At 37.9% G+C, this 16,559-nt stretch overlaps 1 protein-coding gene across 1 annotated transcript; it reads right to left on the bottom strand.

Moving 5' to 3' along the window:
• Positions 1-406: 406 nt before the first annotated feature.
• Positions 407-15,511, bottom strand: Spata22 (spermatogenesis associated 22). Its single transcript, XM_021654620.2, has 7 exons — positions 15,383-15,511; positions 11,691-11,751; positions 11,473-11,568; positions 6,327-6,669; positions 2,371-2,494; positions 1,400-1,497; positions 407-1,043 (listed from the first exon to the last, which is right to left on the bottom strand). The coding sequence occupies exons 2-7, from the start codon at positions 11,699-11,701 to the stop codon at positions 852-854; spliced, it is 864 nt and encodes a 287-aa protein (XP_021510295.2). The 5' UTR covers positions 11,702-11,751; positions 15,383-15,511; the 3' UTR covers positions 407-851.
• Between the last annotated feature and the right edge of the window lie 1,048 nt (positions 15,512-16,559).

Genomic DNA, 16,559 nt, shown 5'->3' on the forward strand with positions numbered 1-16,559 from the left:
GAGATCCTTTCACATGAAGCATAGAGGGATGCTAATGTAGATTTACAGACAAGGTCTGAGAGACGGAACATTAACAATTCAGGTAAGACGTGGTACTTATAAAGCAAATCCTGCGAACGGCACAAAAGCTTGTTTCAAAGACTTTCCCTACATATTACTATATGAGAAAACTTCATGATCCATCAACTAACCACTATTGGTAAATTTCACCACCAACCCTACTCAATTTTGATTCCCTTGCACACACCTCATTCAATATATAATAATAAACCTGTTCATGGAAAAGGAAAAAAATCACTTTCTACCAAAAAAAAATAGATAAAAAGAAAAATACAATATCAATACAAATTTCTCTGGACAACTTTTAGTATCAGCTCAAAATTTTTATTTCAAGTAATTTGCCTTCTTAGTAAATTTTAAAAATCATTTAGCATATATGAAAACTAGCTCTAGTTTGAAATGCACAGAACAGAAAAAAATCATAGCTAGTAGGAGCTAGTAGTCCCGAGAAGAGATGGAGAGCAACTGTTGATGGGTGTGTTCTATGGCAGTGATGAAATTTTCTGGATCTAGATAATGGCAATGGTTGTATAACTTTGTGAACATCCTAAAAACTTAAAGTCCATGATTTAAATGGGGATTTAGCTGATATGTAAAGCACAGTTCAATAAAACTTCAACATTTAAAAAAAAATCTAGCTATTTTGGTCAAATCTGTAAGAAATGCTTTATTTTTTTAAATTAGTGAAATACAGGAAAACAAGAGTGATAAAACCTTGCAAGTGGTAAATTAGTAAGAGTAAATGCTTCTAATTATACAAAAGAAACTTGCATAACAGCCTTTGTCACTATTTACATTTCATTCATTACTCTGGTGTGATACTTCATCTCAGCATCAGCAATTGTAACAAATGCCTGCAAAGTCTTTTGTTCCGAAGTAGATGCTGGTCTGACAGAAACACACTTGAAAATGTTTTTGTCTGGGTTGTAGTGTCCAACACACCTGTGAACTCGGCCTCTAATCAGTCTTGGAAGTTCACGATCCTGTTTTTCAAAACATAAAAGTAAAAAATTATTTATTGCTTCATCTAAAGTTTAATGTTTATTTTATAATATGACCAATTAAACATGGATAATCCCAAATGGTATTATTCTCTGTGTTGCTTACAAGATAGCTAGGCACACACAGGTAACCTGCCACAGAGGAACGACTCTAACCTCGATAAGGCTTCTAACAAACTAGCAAGAAGCTACATCCTGAAAATTTTGATAATCCCCTCATAATGACTCATGAATTATATATTCTTTTTGCTAACTGAATTTTTACTGCAATGGGACTATAGCCTGTAATTTAATGTTTTGTTAGCATAGACACTGAAAATGAATGTTAAAATACTCACAATTTCATAAAATACACATGGAAGAATATTTTTCCCATCTCTCATAAGAAAAGTCTTTGAATAATGTGGGCCAGGTGTGACAGCTGAATCCAGGACAGCTAAGCAACATTGAAGTAGGGAAATTAACATTGATAAATACAAAATTTAAGGAAGAAAAGTTGGTATTTAAATGTCATCTCATAACAGCTCTCCTACTTCTACTTATACAATGGTATTTTTATGAAGGAATTGTATCATTTCAGTGTGTTCTGCAGACTGGATGCATTTCAGAGCTGTACTAACAATAAAATGCACTATAACAACAAATAAGTATCATAGTTTAATAAAAACAATATTTAATAAGTATTCTAGTGTCACGTCTTCAGCTTAATACTATTTTATGACATTGTTCAAACTTGATTTTACTTTATTTTATTTTCTAAAATGAAATATATTCATGTAAATGTATAAAAACAGAAAAAGAACAAAAAAACAAATGTTTTCATAACTTCAGGTAATCAAACTAATATAGCTCTCCCCTTTTGAGGCAGAATAAAAGCACCTACAAGCCACCTTTTGGGATAATTATATATAGGTATGATATATCGATATATATATATGGATAGATATATATCTGAAACGCATTAGATCTCTACGCCGATTCATCCTACATAACTGCAGGTTTGTATTTTTTATCCACATCTCCCTATCTCCTTCCCTTTGAGCAAATTTGTTTCTTCATGTATAAACTGTAAGTACTAAATCATGTTTAGCTCCAGAAATTTTTATCAAATGATGTCATTTATTCATTTAGTGGCCATCTCATGAGTACTGGTAGTGGACATCAGTTATCTTGAAGCCAGCCTACATTTTCCCTAATATACATAATCTCCTTTCCAATTTGTATTCTCTTAATGGTATCCTAGGTATTCGTAATGGCATTTAAAATATCTAAACAGTATACTGCAGTGTTCTTGAAATATTATACCTACCCAATACTTCAAAAAGAAGTACAGTTTTGTGCACTTGTGCACACCAGTATTTCATGCTTTCAATGACTGCAGAAATAATTCTTAAAGAATTATCTTTTTCCTTCAATGGATGCAAGGGGTCTTTCTTTGGGAAAAAAAAAAACATAGCTTTAGAACAGTGTTTCACTTTACTCAAAATACTCTTTGATCTGTGCAGTGTCTAGGTTCTTATAATAAGTAAATGTGTAGAGTATGTAAACAGAACTACTAAAAGTTTCAATGCAATTAAATCCAAAATTAAAGCCACTATTACATTTTATTGCACTGCAGAGTGAAAACCAGAATTACTTAAAAGAAGAAGAGAATTATGGGATGAGAGAGATGGCACAGAGGGTAAAGAAAGTACTTGCCATAAGCATAATGAGCTGAGTTTGATCCTCAAAACCCATAAAAAGGTGAAAAGAGAAAACCAACTCTTTTGACAACACATATGCCCCCTACAAACTTCATACGCACAATAATAAGCAAAGATTTAAAAGAATTGCTTATATTATTAATTTCCTCAATTAATTTTCTCCCTCACTGAATAATCATTACACGCCAGTCCCTTTATAAACAGGTAAGTGAAATAGTCACTAATGAGCTCATACTGTATACACATTCATTCATTCATTCATTCATTCAGGCATTTTTAAAAAAAGTATTTTCTAAAAACTGAAGAAAATAAGCATAAAAGTAGGAGAGCAAAAGGAGGAGAGGGGAGATTAGGTGTGAATAATAGGTGATGCAAATATAATCAAAGCATCACATATACTATTTTGCATTATTAACATACACTAATAAATTTAAGTGCTTTTGGGGCATCCACTCTGTGCCAAAACTACTAAAGAAACAGAAGTGAGCAAACAAGTCAGGCATGGTGGCAGAGTAGTTGGATCTCTGTGAGTTCAAAGACAGCCTACTCTACACAGCAGGTTCCAGGACAGCCTAGTGAGAACTGCATAATGAGACCCTGTCTCAAAAAAAGAAAAATAATATTACATCTACCCTCACATAATTTCTAATGTAAAATAGGATTCATCAAATAAACAAGTGAATAAATACTGTATAGTAAAACATCAGGAATTGTTATCATCTATGCATGAAAAATAACAATGAAAGGAGAAAGACAAATGGAATTTATAATTTTAAGTGGGTAGTTAAGTGGGAAAAGAGAATAGCACATGTAAAAGTCCTGAAACAGAAATGTACTTTGCATTTTTTGTGCTTTGTTGCATAAGTGTTTTATATGTATATATGTATGTTTACACATGTGTCTGCCTGGTGCCCACAGAAAAGGGGGTCAGATCCCCTGGAACTGGAGTTTCAGAAGGTTGTGAGCTGTCATGTGTGTACTGGGAAGAGCACCCAAGTCCTTCAGGAGTGTTGTCAGTGCTCTTAACCACCAAGCCATCTCTCCAGCCCCATACTTGGTGGTTGGTTGGTTGGTTGGTTGGTTGGCTTGTTGGTTTTTTAAGATCTAAAAATACAACCTTTAATCCCAGTACTTGGAAGCCAGAGGCAGGTGGATCTCTATGAATTTGAGGCCAGCCTGATCTATATAGTAAGTTCAGGGCAACATATGAAGACACTGTCTTAAAACAAACACACAAACAAAAATACTAACTTTCAAGGGTTGGCACACAATTTCATTTTGTGGGGTGAGGGTTGTGATGAGCACCTGATGAAACTTTAAAATTTCCCCTTCTTGTCCCTCCTACACAAGATTTGAAGATGACTGCCACAGTGAGCCACTGTTACTAAGGTGACAACAAAGTAACATAACATCAAGAATCTCTATAAAAAACATGCTATATCAGTAATATTTAGAAAATAAAGAAAACAGAATTTACCCTAATTGCTTGCTAAAAACAATAATGTTCAGATTATTATCAGAACAAATTCAGAATTCTTAAGCACCCAAACACTAACAGCAGTTAGAAGCTGAGAGGACAGCAGGAAAGATATAATAAAACTGCCAAGACTAGGAAATCTAGGCTCACAAAGGGGCACAGACATGGAAAGAAGAAAATCTCCACCTTTGCTCCCATCGACACCCTCCCAGTGACTCCCACTGGCTAACCTCTAGAGGAGCCAGCAAAGCAGGGATCCCCGGATGAGGCACTAGGTAGGGCAATGCAGCTTGCAAGGACACAGAGATTCACAGAAGAACAACCTATTGGGTCCCCGTGTGAGAAATGAGAGAGAAAATAACCTGCACATGTATTGAAAACATTTTAAAGACCAATTATAAGTGCAGCTGAGAAAAAGGCACCTGTTCTCTAGAAGAATGTACAAGCATACACCATATCCATCCCATGTGAGGGGTCCCGGATGAACAGCACTTTGCAAAATGGTATAGAAGGCAAAAAAGGCAGAACAGGACCAGATTATAAAGCAGAATTCAATAAATAATGACCTACACTCCAAATCTAACCCACTGTTTCTGTCAACATTCACTAGACCACAGCCATGCTCATTAATTAATGTGTTGTCTGTGGCTGCTTCCAAGTTATAATAGCAGAGTTCAGTCATCAGAGTTCAGTAAAATAACTACAACAAAGAGAGTATAGTCCATAAGGCCAAAAATGTTATCTGGCACTTTGCATGAAAATGTTTCTGGTATCTTTTGGGGAAAATGATATAATAAAAAGTATGGACTGTCCACATACTCAAAGAAGCTAAGTAACAGAGAGGGCTCAAGGGAGGACACTTGAATCTGAGAAGGGGAAATTATACAGACATCTGAAGTAGATGGAGGGAAAAAACTGGGTGGGAAACGGGTTAGGTTGGAAAAGGTAATGGGGGGATCAGAGTTGAAGAGAGCTGGTCACGGGAGTTGGCGGAACAAGGGGTCAAGGGAGAACAGAAATTGGTAGGGGCCATCTCTGGGACGATGGAGGCTCCGGGGAATCTATGGAGGTGACCCTAGCTGAGACTCCTTGCAGTAGGAGATACGGAGGCTGAAGTCATTATCTCCTGTAACCAGGCAGGACTTCCAGTGGAGGGAAGGGGACACAACCCACACATAAAACCTTTGACCCAAAATCTGTCTTGCCTACAAGAAGCATAGGGATAAGATGGAGCAGAAATTGAGGGAATGGCAAACCAATGACTGGCCCAACTTGAGAACTACCTCATGGGAGACAGTCAGCCTCTCACACTATCAATGAATTGATACTCTGCTATACTTGCAGACAGGAGCCTAGCATAACTGTCCTCTGAGAAGCTTCATGCAGCAACTGATGAAAACAGATGCAGAGACCACAGCCAAACAATAGCAGAACTCAGGAAGGCTTGTGGAAGAGTAGTGGGACAGATTGAGGAGACCTACAAAGTCAACTAACCCAGGCCCATGGGGGCTCACAGAAACTAACCAAAGAGCATGCACAGGCTAGACTTAGAAACCCCACACATATGTAGTGGATGTTCAGCTTGTTCTTCATGTAGGACCCCTAACAATGAGAGTAAAGCCTGTCTCTGACTGTTGCCTGCCTTTGGATCCCTTTCTCTGTCCTCAGTGGGAGAGGATGCCTTTCATCCTGCTGGGGCCTCCCTTTCTCTGAGATGGGGCGGGAGGAGTGGAGGAAGTGGGGGAAGGGTGCTGAGGGTGAGAATGGGAGGAGAAGAGGGAGGGAGCTGAGATCAAGCTGTAAAGTGAATAAATAAATAATGGGGAAAAGTATGGATTATTTCCACAAGCAATGGATAAACTACTGTTAACTTAATAATTAAAAGACCAGAATCCACTTAAAAATATTTTTTAAAGCCACTATAAAAAAAGATATACCTAAGACATTTCAGAAACTAACACACATCTACTCTAATGGGAAACTGGATATTCATGCTCATCTACACATACCATGTATGTACCTTTCTAAATATTTACCACATGTTTAAACATGTAAATAAGTTATTATTAATATTTAAATGTTTACCTTCGGAGTCTTTTCTCCTGGAATGTCACCCAACACTGTTTTCTTAAATGGACTTTGCTGAAAACTCGGTTTAAATGCCTGCAGTGTACTGGCTGTGTCTGGGCCTTTCACTGCAGAGTCAGGAAGTTTTGATGAACATGTCTGTCTGAGTACTTCATTTTCTTTGTGTTCAGGTAAGTTAGGAAATTCAAGTGTTCCTAACTGCCTTTGTCGCTGTGCTCCCAAATTCACTGGACAAGAACTGAATTCACTGCTTGCTGCTGGGCTTGCTGTTTTACACTGGGGTTTGAAATCATTTTTATCCCAAGTTCTCAAGCTGGCATTTCTGTTGTCACCTCTGTAACTGTGAAAATAAAACATACTTCTCTGTGTCTTTTTATTCAGGAACAACTGATAAAATTTTTCATTGTTATGACAATTTGTGGCTTACAGCTAGTAAGTAGTATGAAATTTCAAACACATCACTCATTACAGGATAGTACGATATAATATCACTTCGCTTTCTAGATGATGAGACAGAGCCTTAGGGAAATAGTAACTCATACAAAGTTATACAGTAAGTCATTGGCAAGTTCAAAACTTGGAGAGCACCAGTCTCCCTATTGAGAATACAGTGCTATAAATCTGTGTTTACAATTCAAGCCTATATATAACAGTTTCCAAGTAGAAATATTTTAAGGACTTTTGCTTAATTCTATATATTTATTTTGACATTTTCTACAAAGTAAAAAGTAAAAAGCTATGGCTAGCCTGTAAGGTTATTTAATATTCTGTGCTTTGAAAACCCCTACTAAATAACCTGTTATAGCATTTACACATTAAACTAAATTACTTGTAAAAGCTGGTCAGTGCAGGATGTTAATAAGACCCAGACAAAAGTATATTTTCTAAGCAGGCCAGTTAAGAGATATATGGAAAGAAAAAATTAGTTCAATTCACAAATTCTGAATTATGAATAATTTTCCCAGAAATACTGCAAGTGTTACAAGACAATCACATTACCCACCCTTTGCTTAAAAGTAAATAAATAAATAAATAAATAAAAGCAGGGAGGGAATCAGCAAAAGGCCTAGGTTTTATGAAGTCTAAGGCTTATGTAGTTTGGGAAATACTGTTAACAACTTAACTATAAACTTTAAAAAGGATGAAAAAAAACACAATCATGAATCTTTAAGTTACAAATACCATAAACATAATTAATATCCAAAAAATAGTAGAATTATTGCTATTCATTAAGTATGTGATATAACCTGCTGTGCAGCTATTTCCTCTAAATTGAAACACTCCTTCCTGGATGAAAGAAGGAGGCTCAAAAGAGTTAGGCAGCTTATGAAATTCACAAGACTCAGAAAATCACAAGATTCACCATGCCCTCCCACAGATAAATAAGCAGAAAGAAAAGGTTGCAGAGAGGAGACTCTTGGCAAGGGGCTTCAGAGATGAACTTCTGTGAAGTTATCACCCATGCTGGGGTAAGCTTTTCCATGGTGGCACTAACTTGAGTTCTCCATGCTACTGTATGTAACCTCTCACACATGCTATTTATTGAAAAAACAAGGAGCAGCGTTGGGGGTGGCAGGAAACAACAACTTCAAATGGATCAATGATACTTTCAAAATAAAACCTGAAAGTATTAGAAAAAAAAGTAAGGCCAATTCTAAGATAAAGACACAGGTAAAGACTTTCCAAATAGAGCTCTAGTTGCACAGGAAACAGGGCCAACAACTGAGAAATGGGATCTCATGAAATTAAAAGGCTTCTGCATAGGGCTGGAGAGATGGCTTAGTGGTTAAGTGCACTGGCTGCTCTTCCAGAGGTCCTGAGTTCAATTCCCAGCACCCACATTGTGGCCCACCACCTTCTATAGTGAGATCTAGTGTCCTCCTCTGGCATGCAGGTGTACATCCAAGCAGAACATTGTATGCATAATAAATAAATAAATATTTTATTTAAAAAGATTCAAATAGCAAAGAGCATGTTCAATCAACTGAAGAGACAATCTTTATTATGGGAGAAAATATTTGCCAGATATATTTCTGCAGATGATTAATATCTAGAATACACAAAGAACTCAAAACATAAACAAGAGGCAACCCAATTTTTAAAAAAATAAATAAATGAAAATAAAAAAAGCAAGCTGTAGATTTGAACAGAGAGCTCTGAAAGAAAAGAGAAGTGGTTAATGAACATTTTTTTAAAGTGTTCATTAGCCACGAGGGACATGCAAATTAAACCTACTTTGAGATTCTGTGTCACCACAGAAACAAATGCTGACAAGGACATGGGAGAAAGGAGCTCTTATTCACTGCTGGTAAGAGTGCAAAGAGGATGGACATCAGAAGAAGAAGAAAACAGGAAACAACCTAGGAACCTACCACAGAGGGCCTCTGAAAGCCTCTGCCCTACAGACTATCAAAGCAGATGCTGAGCCTGATGGGCAACTGTTGGGCAGAGTGAATGGAATTTTAGGTAAGAAGTGGGAAATAGTAAGAGCTGGAGAGGACAGGATCTCCACAAGGAGAGCAACAGAACAAGAAAATTTGAACACAGGGAACTTCCCAGAGACTCATACTCCAACCAAGGACTATTCATAGAGATAACCCAGAACCCCTGCACAGATGTAGCCCAGGGCAGTTCAGAGTCCAATTGGGTTACATAGTAATGTGAAGAGGGACTGCCTCTGACATAATCTGATTGGTCTGCTCTTTGATCACCTCCCCCTGGAGGGGAGCAGCCTTACCAGGCCATAGTAGAGGACAATGCAGCCACTTTTGATGTGAACTGATGGACTAAGATCAGAAAGGAGAGGAGAACCTCCCCTATCAGTGGACTTGGGGACTGGCATGCATGCAGAGGGAGGAGGGAAGGTGGGATTGGGAGGGGAGGGGGGGCTTATGGGGGGAAACAGAATGAATAAAGTGTAATTGATGAAAAATTAGAAAAAAAAAGGGAAAAAATAATTTAAGAACCTTAAATGACTTTTAAAAGTGGAGGAAAACATGGAGTTAGTCAATTTACATGGAGCACGTCTCGCCCCTGGGGGCAATGGTCTCCTGAACCTACTCAGACCTCGGACACCACCACTGCTAGTTCTAGAACTAATGCAGGATGTTCCAACAAGGGGGTTAAGGCTTCTCATAATATTTCCTATAAGCCCACACCTGTTTGTTTATATCCCCCATTTTTATTCATTGTTAGCCAGATAGAGCCAAGTAATTGTGGTAATGATACTTGCTTTTTTGCCCAATGCTGGAATGCTAGTGAATTTAGGTATGCCCTGGTTACTCGCATGCCTCGCTGGGTGCCTGTGCCCGTTGATGCCCCTCACGCTATGACTCTCTTCAGACAGAAAAGGGATCTTGGAACTACAGCCACCATTGTTACTGCCATCTCATTGGCGGCTGTTGGAGCTACCACCGCGGCATTAGCCAGGAGTCCTACTGTGCAGACTGCTCAGACCCTTAGCCAATGTAGCTCATGCCTTAGATGTACAAAAAGGAATTAATGCTCACCTAAAAGGAGGCTTGATGGTGTTCAATCAGAGGATTGACCTCGTGCAGGAGCAAATTGATACCCTATGGCAAATCGCTCAACTTGGCTGTCAATGAAAGTATGCTGGACTTTGAGTCACTAGCATACAACATGAGAATTTTTCCTGTGCCGCAAATCTGTCTAAACAATTGTCTAGCTATATTTTAGGTAATTGGACTGGAGAATTCGATACTACGATGGAGCAGCTGAGAGTGGCCATTGTCACGGTAAATTCTACCAGAGTGGACGCAGGACTAGCCACAGGATTATCACCATGGATTGCTGCAGCCATGAATCACCTGAAGGAATGGGCGGGCATGGGAGCATTAGCAGGCCTTCTGGTGTTGGTCTCCTTGGTTTGCCTGTGGTATATATGCAAGATTAGAGTCTCACAACAGCATAATGCAACCATGACCATTCAGGCCTTTACAGCCATTGAAGCAGGACAGTCTCCCCAAGCATGGTTGGCTACCATAAAAAGCTAAAATGTTACGCTCAGGATGCGAGGCTAAGCACTGCACTCAGGGTCAGCGGCTTTCAACCCAGAGAAGACCATATCTGATTGCATGCGGGTTGATGCCCCAGGTCCCGCCTCTGAGAAAAAGGTATTGGACGGGTCTGATACTCTTTGGGTGGATGACACCTAAGTGAACATCGGTACAAAGTCCCAATTTATTTCTAATATCAGAGATCAGACCTCTACTCTTGCCTGATGTGTCTAAAACAAAAAGGGGGAACTGTAGAGAGCTGCGTAACGTCGCGCCTTAAAGATGGAGCTGGTTTCCGCCTTCCACCTTCCCGATGGTGAGTGCTCTCTGTCACGAACAACTCCACATTTGGCTAAGGCCAAGGATCTGGCTTGCTTACATGTAGGTGGACCTATCTGCATTATCCACGTGGCACGCTGGGGTTGGCTACCCAGAGGCTATTTAAGCTGTGGGCTGGCTTTCCCCAGGGTCAGATGATTGTTCAAGGTTCCTGAATAAACTGCATTGAAAAAAAAAAAAAAAGAGTGCAAACTGGTACCTGCATTATGAAAATTAAATGTAAGAACTCGTGGAAGGCAGGAGTGCTATGAAATGCCTTCTGGACGTGGTATGGCAATTGCACTCATGAATTCACAAAACAAAACAAAAACAAAGTACCTTAAGGGGAGTAAATCAGAACATTCATGATATGAAAGTAGAGACGGAAATACTGGAAATGGAAGGATTTATGTAAGAATAAGAATAGCAATAGGGGGAAGAAAAGGATCATAACAAAAAAAGAAAGAAAGAAAGAAAGAGATTTGTATGAAAACCTATTATTTTTAACTCAGTTTAAGCCTTCCATATATACCCACAAATTCTACTTAAACAGATCAAAAATATCTGGAAGAAAATTACATTTATACCCAACATATACTTTGTCATTTCTTCTATTTTTTACTTTGTCATTTCTTAATGACAACTGTATAACATTTACATTATTTTACATTGTGTAATTTAAAGTAGACCGGAAGGTATACATAGATTATATTCAAATATCAGTTTGTTATTAATGTAGAAATTTCTAAATGTATTTCTAAGAAAGGAAAAAGATTTTATAAAAGGAAAGAAAACATGTGCAGACTCACCCCCAACCACTTTGGCTTCTTTCAACATTTGACTGAATAGATTTAGATGCAGAATCTTGACTTCTCGGGGGATAAGAAGCAGAAGCTGGTATTTGCCTTTCAAAAAAAAATCTTGTTAAACACAGTTTGTTTTCAAATTGAGAAATTTAAGATATATACGGAAAGTAACATTAGTTGATAACAGACACACATTTATTGGTTCATATTTTTCCACATACCCTGTATTCATTGTTTTCTTTAAAGGTGTCACCTCTGGATTCACAGCTTCCCACTCCCAACCTCAAAAGTATAAGAACACAGATAAAAATAAAATTTTTTTCAAAATAATTCTTTACATTTATTTAACTTGGGAGCACTAACAAGTTGAAGATATAGTGACAATCTTTAGTAGTACTTGGTTGTAGGATTTATCGTAGCCTGCTTAATTTTTTAGATGTCGTTCTTTCTTGCTGTATTTAAGCAAAGATTATAGTTTAATCCTTTTCCACAACCAATCCTAACATAGTGGTGCTTTGTAATTGACAATATAAATTTAGTTTAATCTGGTGTTTCCTAAACGTTATCCACCCCACATCAAGAAATGCATCATAACGGGGTAACTACACAGCTAGTATATGAAAATAACAAAGACACAGAATCAGAGGGTAAGATAACATTTTAACATTAAATCTAATCCTTACTATGTATGCTATACACTGACATTTTTAATTCTGTTCTAGTTACTCTCTTATGTTTTAAAGATTTCCATTTTATGTTTAAATATGTGCATGAGTGGAAGTGCTCATGGATGCCATGCCAAGGATCCACTGGAGATGGAACTATAAAGTAGTTGTCAGACACCTAACATGGGTGTTGGGACCAAACTCAGGTCCTCTGAAAGACCAGTAAGCCCTCCTTAACCACTAAGCCATCTCTCTATCCCCATACTCTCTTCTTGTAAGTGTTGGTTGTATTCAAGACTAACAGATCAAGATAAAAATTCTTATTTCCTCACTGAATAACTCACACTTGTAATTTTTCAAGATCAGTATTCATGCTACTTTTAAAACATTTTATATGGTGAGGAAAGTTTTAATGGTGGCAAATGATCAGATAAACACTGACTTGTGCACATCCATGTGAATTTCTACCATTTATACATAAAATGGAAATGAGGGCCACAGATGGCTCTGTGGAAAAAGGCACTAGCCACGTAAACCTCATATGCTACGATTCATACCAGAATTCAGTGAAAGATGACTCCAAAAATGTGTCCACTGACCTACACACACACATACACACACACACCATCATACATGTGTGCACTCATACACACATATTAATAATAAAATACAAATTTTAAAAATAGGAATGTTATATGTTAACTCTATACTTTAAATTCCTACTGTGGAAGAAAAACAATGACTGCATCAAAGCACACTGAAAATTTTTGAATTGAGTATTGCTATACATAAAAGTATTTTAATATTTTATTCATATAATTCCAATAATTTTGAAATTTGTTTCCAAAATTTAAATATAGATACCAAGAATATACCAAATATACTTCAGAATGTCTACCTATTAGTATTTTCTTCCAGAGGGAAGTAAAAAGTCAGTGAACATTGAGCCAGTGAGCAAGATGACATAGTGGGAAGCCTTGACATCAAGCCTAATGACCTGAGTCTCATCTCTAGAACACACATACACACACAGATAGTGAAGGAACTGAGGATGGCAGGGATGGCTCCATTTTGTTTCTCAGACTCTAAAATTGACTGTCCTTGGAGTGACTTGGCCCCCACCTTCAGGTTCTGAGAAGGGCCACCTGGCCCTCCACCCCGCAAGTTGTTGTGGATACCATAGAATGTGTTAATAGATAACTATAATCAAGCCTCCACTCCACAGGTTGTCATAAATACCACACAATGTGTTAAATGCCATAGAATGTGTTGATGGGTCCTCCACCCAGCAGGCTATCATAAAACTATCTTAGGTATCTTGCCATTTGTAAGGCTTGGAACAATTGGCCTGAAGGTCACTTCGCTTGCTGAACTTCCCCCCATACCCAATCTTACCCTTCCCTGTAACACCAAGGCTTGGAATTTCCTGCTTGCAGTTTTTCCCTTTAAAAATTCTGACCCCCTGAGACTCCAGGCCTCATTTTCTAACCTGCTACATCAGGGAAGATGGTGGCCTGAGCTTAAGCTTGAATAAAGATCCTCATGTGATGTGCAACAGACTCAACTCCTAGTGGTCTTTTGGGGTCTCTCAAATTGGGCACAACAATAGATAGATAGATGGATGGATGGATGGATGGATGGATGGATCTAGATTATACAGTGAAAAAATAAAGTCAACAAATATTTAAGATCTTCCAACATTCACTAGTGGTCTTACTTAAAAGGTAACACATATTAGAAGCTTCCTGACTCTAAAACTTAATCAAGAGTTACAGAAGGCAGTCAATCTCTGAAAAGCAGAGTTAGAACATGTAATAAACTCCCAGCAATGACAACTTATATAATGTGCTGGTTGAAGCTATAAGGAAGCATACTAGAGGAGAGTATCTTTTTTTTTAATTTTTATCATTAGTTACATTTTATTAACTCTGTATCCCAGCCATATCCTGCTCCCTTCCAATCCCACCCTCCCTCCCTCATCTTCTCCCTGCCCCTTTCCAAGTCCACTGATAGGGGAGGATCTCCTCTTTCCTCTGACCCTGGTTTATCAGGACTTGCTGCAAAGTCCTCCTCTGTGGCCTAGCAGGGCTGCTCCTCCCTTGGTGGTTGGGAAGGTCAAAGAGCCTGCCATTGAGTTCATGTCAGAAATAGTCCCTTTTCCCCTTACTAGGGACACACACTTGGATACAGAGCTACCATGGGCTACATCTGAGCAGGGGTTCTAGGTTATAACCATACATGGTCCTTTGTGGGAGAAACAGTCTCATATAAGACCCCTGTGCCCAGATATATTTGGTCCTTGTGGAGCTCTTATCCTCTCCGGGTCATATTAACTCCCCCTTCTTTCATAAGACTCCCTGCACTCTGCCAAAGGTTTGGTTATAAGTCTCAGTATCTGCTTTGATACACTGCTAGGTAGAGTCTTTCAGAGGCCCTCTGTAGTAGGCTCCTGTCCTGATACTTGTTTTAGAGGAGAGTATCTTAAGACCACCAAATATCTTAAATTGGGTAATTTACAAAGAAGAATTTTTGACAGTGCTAAAGACTAAAACATCTTAGATCGAGGTGACAACAAACTAGACATTTGGTGAAAGCTTGTTCTCACTTCAGAGATAATCCCTCTTCGTATCCTCACATGACAGAAGCAGCAAACAGTACTTCTCCTTCATCCTGTTGTAGGGGTAGAGTCCTCAACTCTAAGCACCTCCGAAAGGCCCATCTCCTACTCAGTGGTTAAGTTTCAAATTAAGAATTTTCAGATCCCAGAAAAGAGTAAGGGAGACAACAGACAAAGACAGGCAAAAATGCCTTCTGAAAGTATGACTAGAACCAAACACCAGAAATTCCTGGGCGTATGCCTTTCTACAGTCTATTTTTCCCATTTTCTTTCTTATACTCTATACATACTTTTCCCTGTTTCTGAAGTAACTCAAGCCCTTCCATCCTTTCCTACTGAGTATATAAAGCACAGTAATCTATGTTTTGAGGAAAAAAAATAGTCTTTGCAATGTAGGTTCCTACTTTAGTAGAACAAAGGCTCCAGACATACAGATACTCCATTTAAATGCTAAGCCACCCTCGTAGACAAGGCAACTCAAAACTCCTGTGCTGGAATGCTCAGAAGGAGCCAAGTAAACTCTATATCTGGGCAGTGAAAAGTAGCAGGAACTTTCTGCAATGAGAGACCCAGTAATTTTCTACAACCGTAGTCTTTTTCCCTTGAAAGTTTACTTTCCTCGTTTTCTTACCTGTTGGTAGAGAAGAGGAACTGTAACTGTCAGAAACAGTACTGATACCTGGATCATTCTGAAGTGGATTAGAAGTTAAAGGCTGTCTGTTCCTCTTTTTCTGATTGAACAATGGCACAGGCAAACAGCCTACATTGAATGTACCAATAAATTAAAACGAAATAAGTAAATGAGCATGTCTACTTCTAGAATCATTAATAATTTGTAATGATGGAAAATTTAAGGTCTACTTCTATACACTAATATATTAGAGATGTATTTCTATGCCCTTGAAATGATTTTTATGATCTTTAGAAGTCCTAAATAGCTCACCAGTATCTCTAAGGTCCTTTCTTCTTCTGTCTTATTACTTTAATTATTTTTTTTGAAGTTGCACATAAAGGGTTTATTTTGAATGTTTTAAGGAAGGATAGAGTTACATCATAATTATAATTCTTATTTCTAAGCAATTCCTGTCGTTTTAAATCTCCAAACTTTTCCCAAACCTGCCTTTTCTTTTCCTTATTTCCCTTTTCTGCTTGTCTATTTCCTTATCAGCTACAGAGTACTTATAGTATATATCAAAGCTAAGAAAGAAAAAACTCTGAACAATGCTTTCTAAAACTCTAACCATGCTTTAGAGTGTGACCACAACCTCTCAAGCCATAGTTATCAAACTTTATTTTGACTCATTCTGATTAATATGTAGGTTCCAAGGTCACAATCCCCAATGTTGAAATTTTTATCTCAAGGTATTTAGTCTGGAACCTAAAATTATAATTTTAACAAGTATCCCAAGTATCTATAATGATATTTTTCTATGGATCATTTTGGTAATGTCTTCCAACCATGGTTCTCCACCTTTCTAATGCTGTGATCCTTTAATACAGTTCAGGCTGTGGTGACCCCAACTATATGATTATTCCATTGCTCTTCATAACTATAATTTTGCTACTGTTATGAATTGCAATATAAATACCTGACTTTCAGGATGCCTGATATGCAACCCCCAAAGGGTTCTTGACCCACAGGTTGACAACCACTTTCTTAAGAGAATAATTATACTCAATCCAAGTAAATATTACTACCACTTCTTCAGATGGCAAAAGCAGGTTCTCCAGTCAAAAGAAAGAGAATTCAGGGTCAAGAGGTCTTCAAAGCAAGAATTGAAAAAAAAAAAAAAAAACAAAAAAAAAAC

The sequence above is a fragment of the Meriones unguiculatus genome, chromosome 7 (genome assembly GCF_030254825.1).
Source record: "Meriones unguiculatus strain TT.TT164.6M chromosome 7, Bangor_MerUng_6.1, whole genome shotgun sequence".
Classification (NCBI taxonomy): Eukaryota; Metazoa; Chordata; class Mammalia; order Rodentia; family Muridae; genus Meriones; species Meriones unguiculatus.

What these genes read in the sequence shown, in the direction of transcription:
- Spata22 (XM_021654620.2), bottom strand. An exon ending in CAGGAGAAAAGACTCCGAAG is followed by an intron (nt 2,495 to 6,326) that starts GTAAACATTTAA and finishes TTTTTCCCAAAG; the next exon opens with AAAGACCCCTTGCATCCATT. An exon ending in CATGTGTATTTTATGAAATT is followed by an intron (nt 1,044 to 1,399) that starts GTGAGTATTTTA and finishes TTTGAAAAACAG; the next exon opens with GATCGTGAACTTCCAAGACT.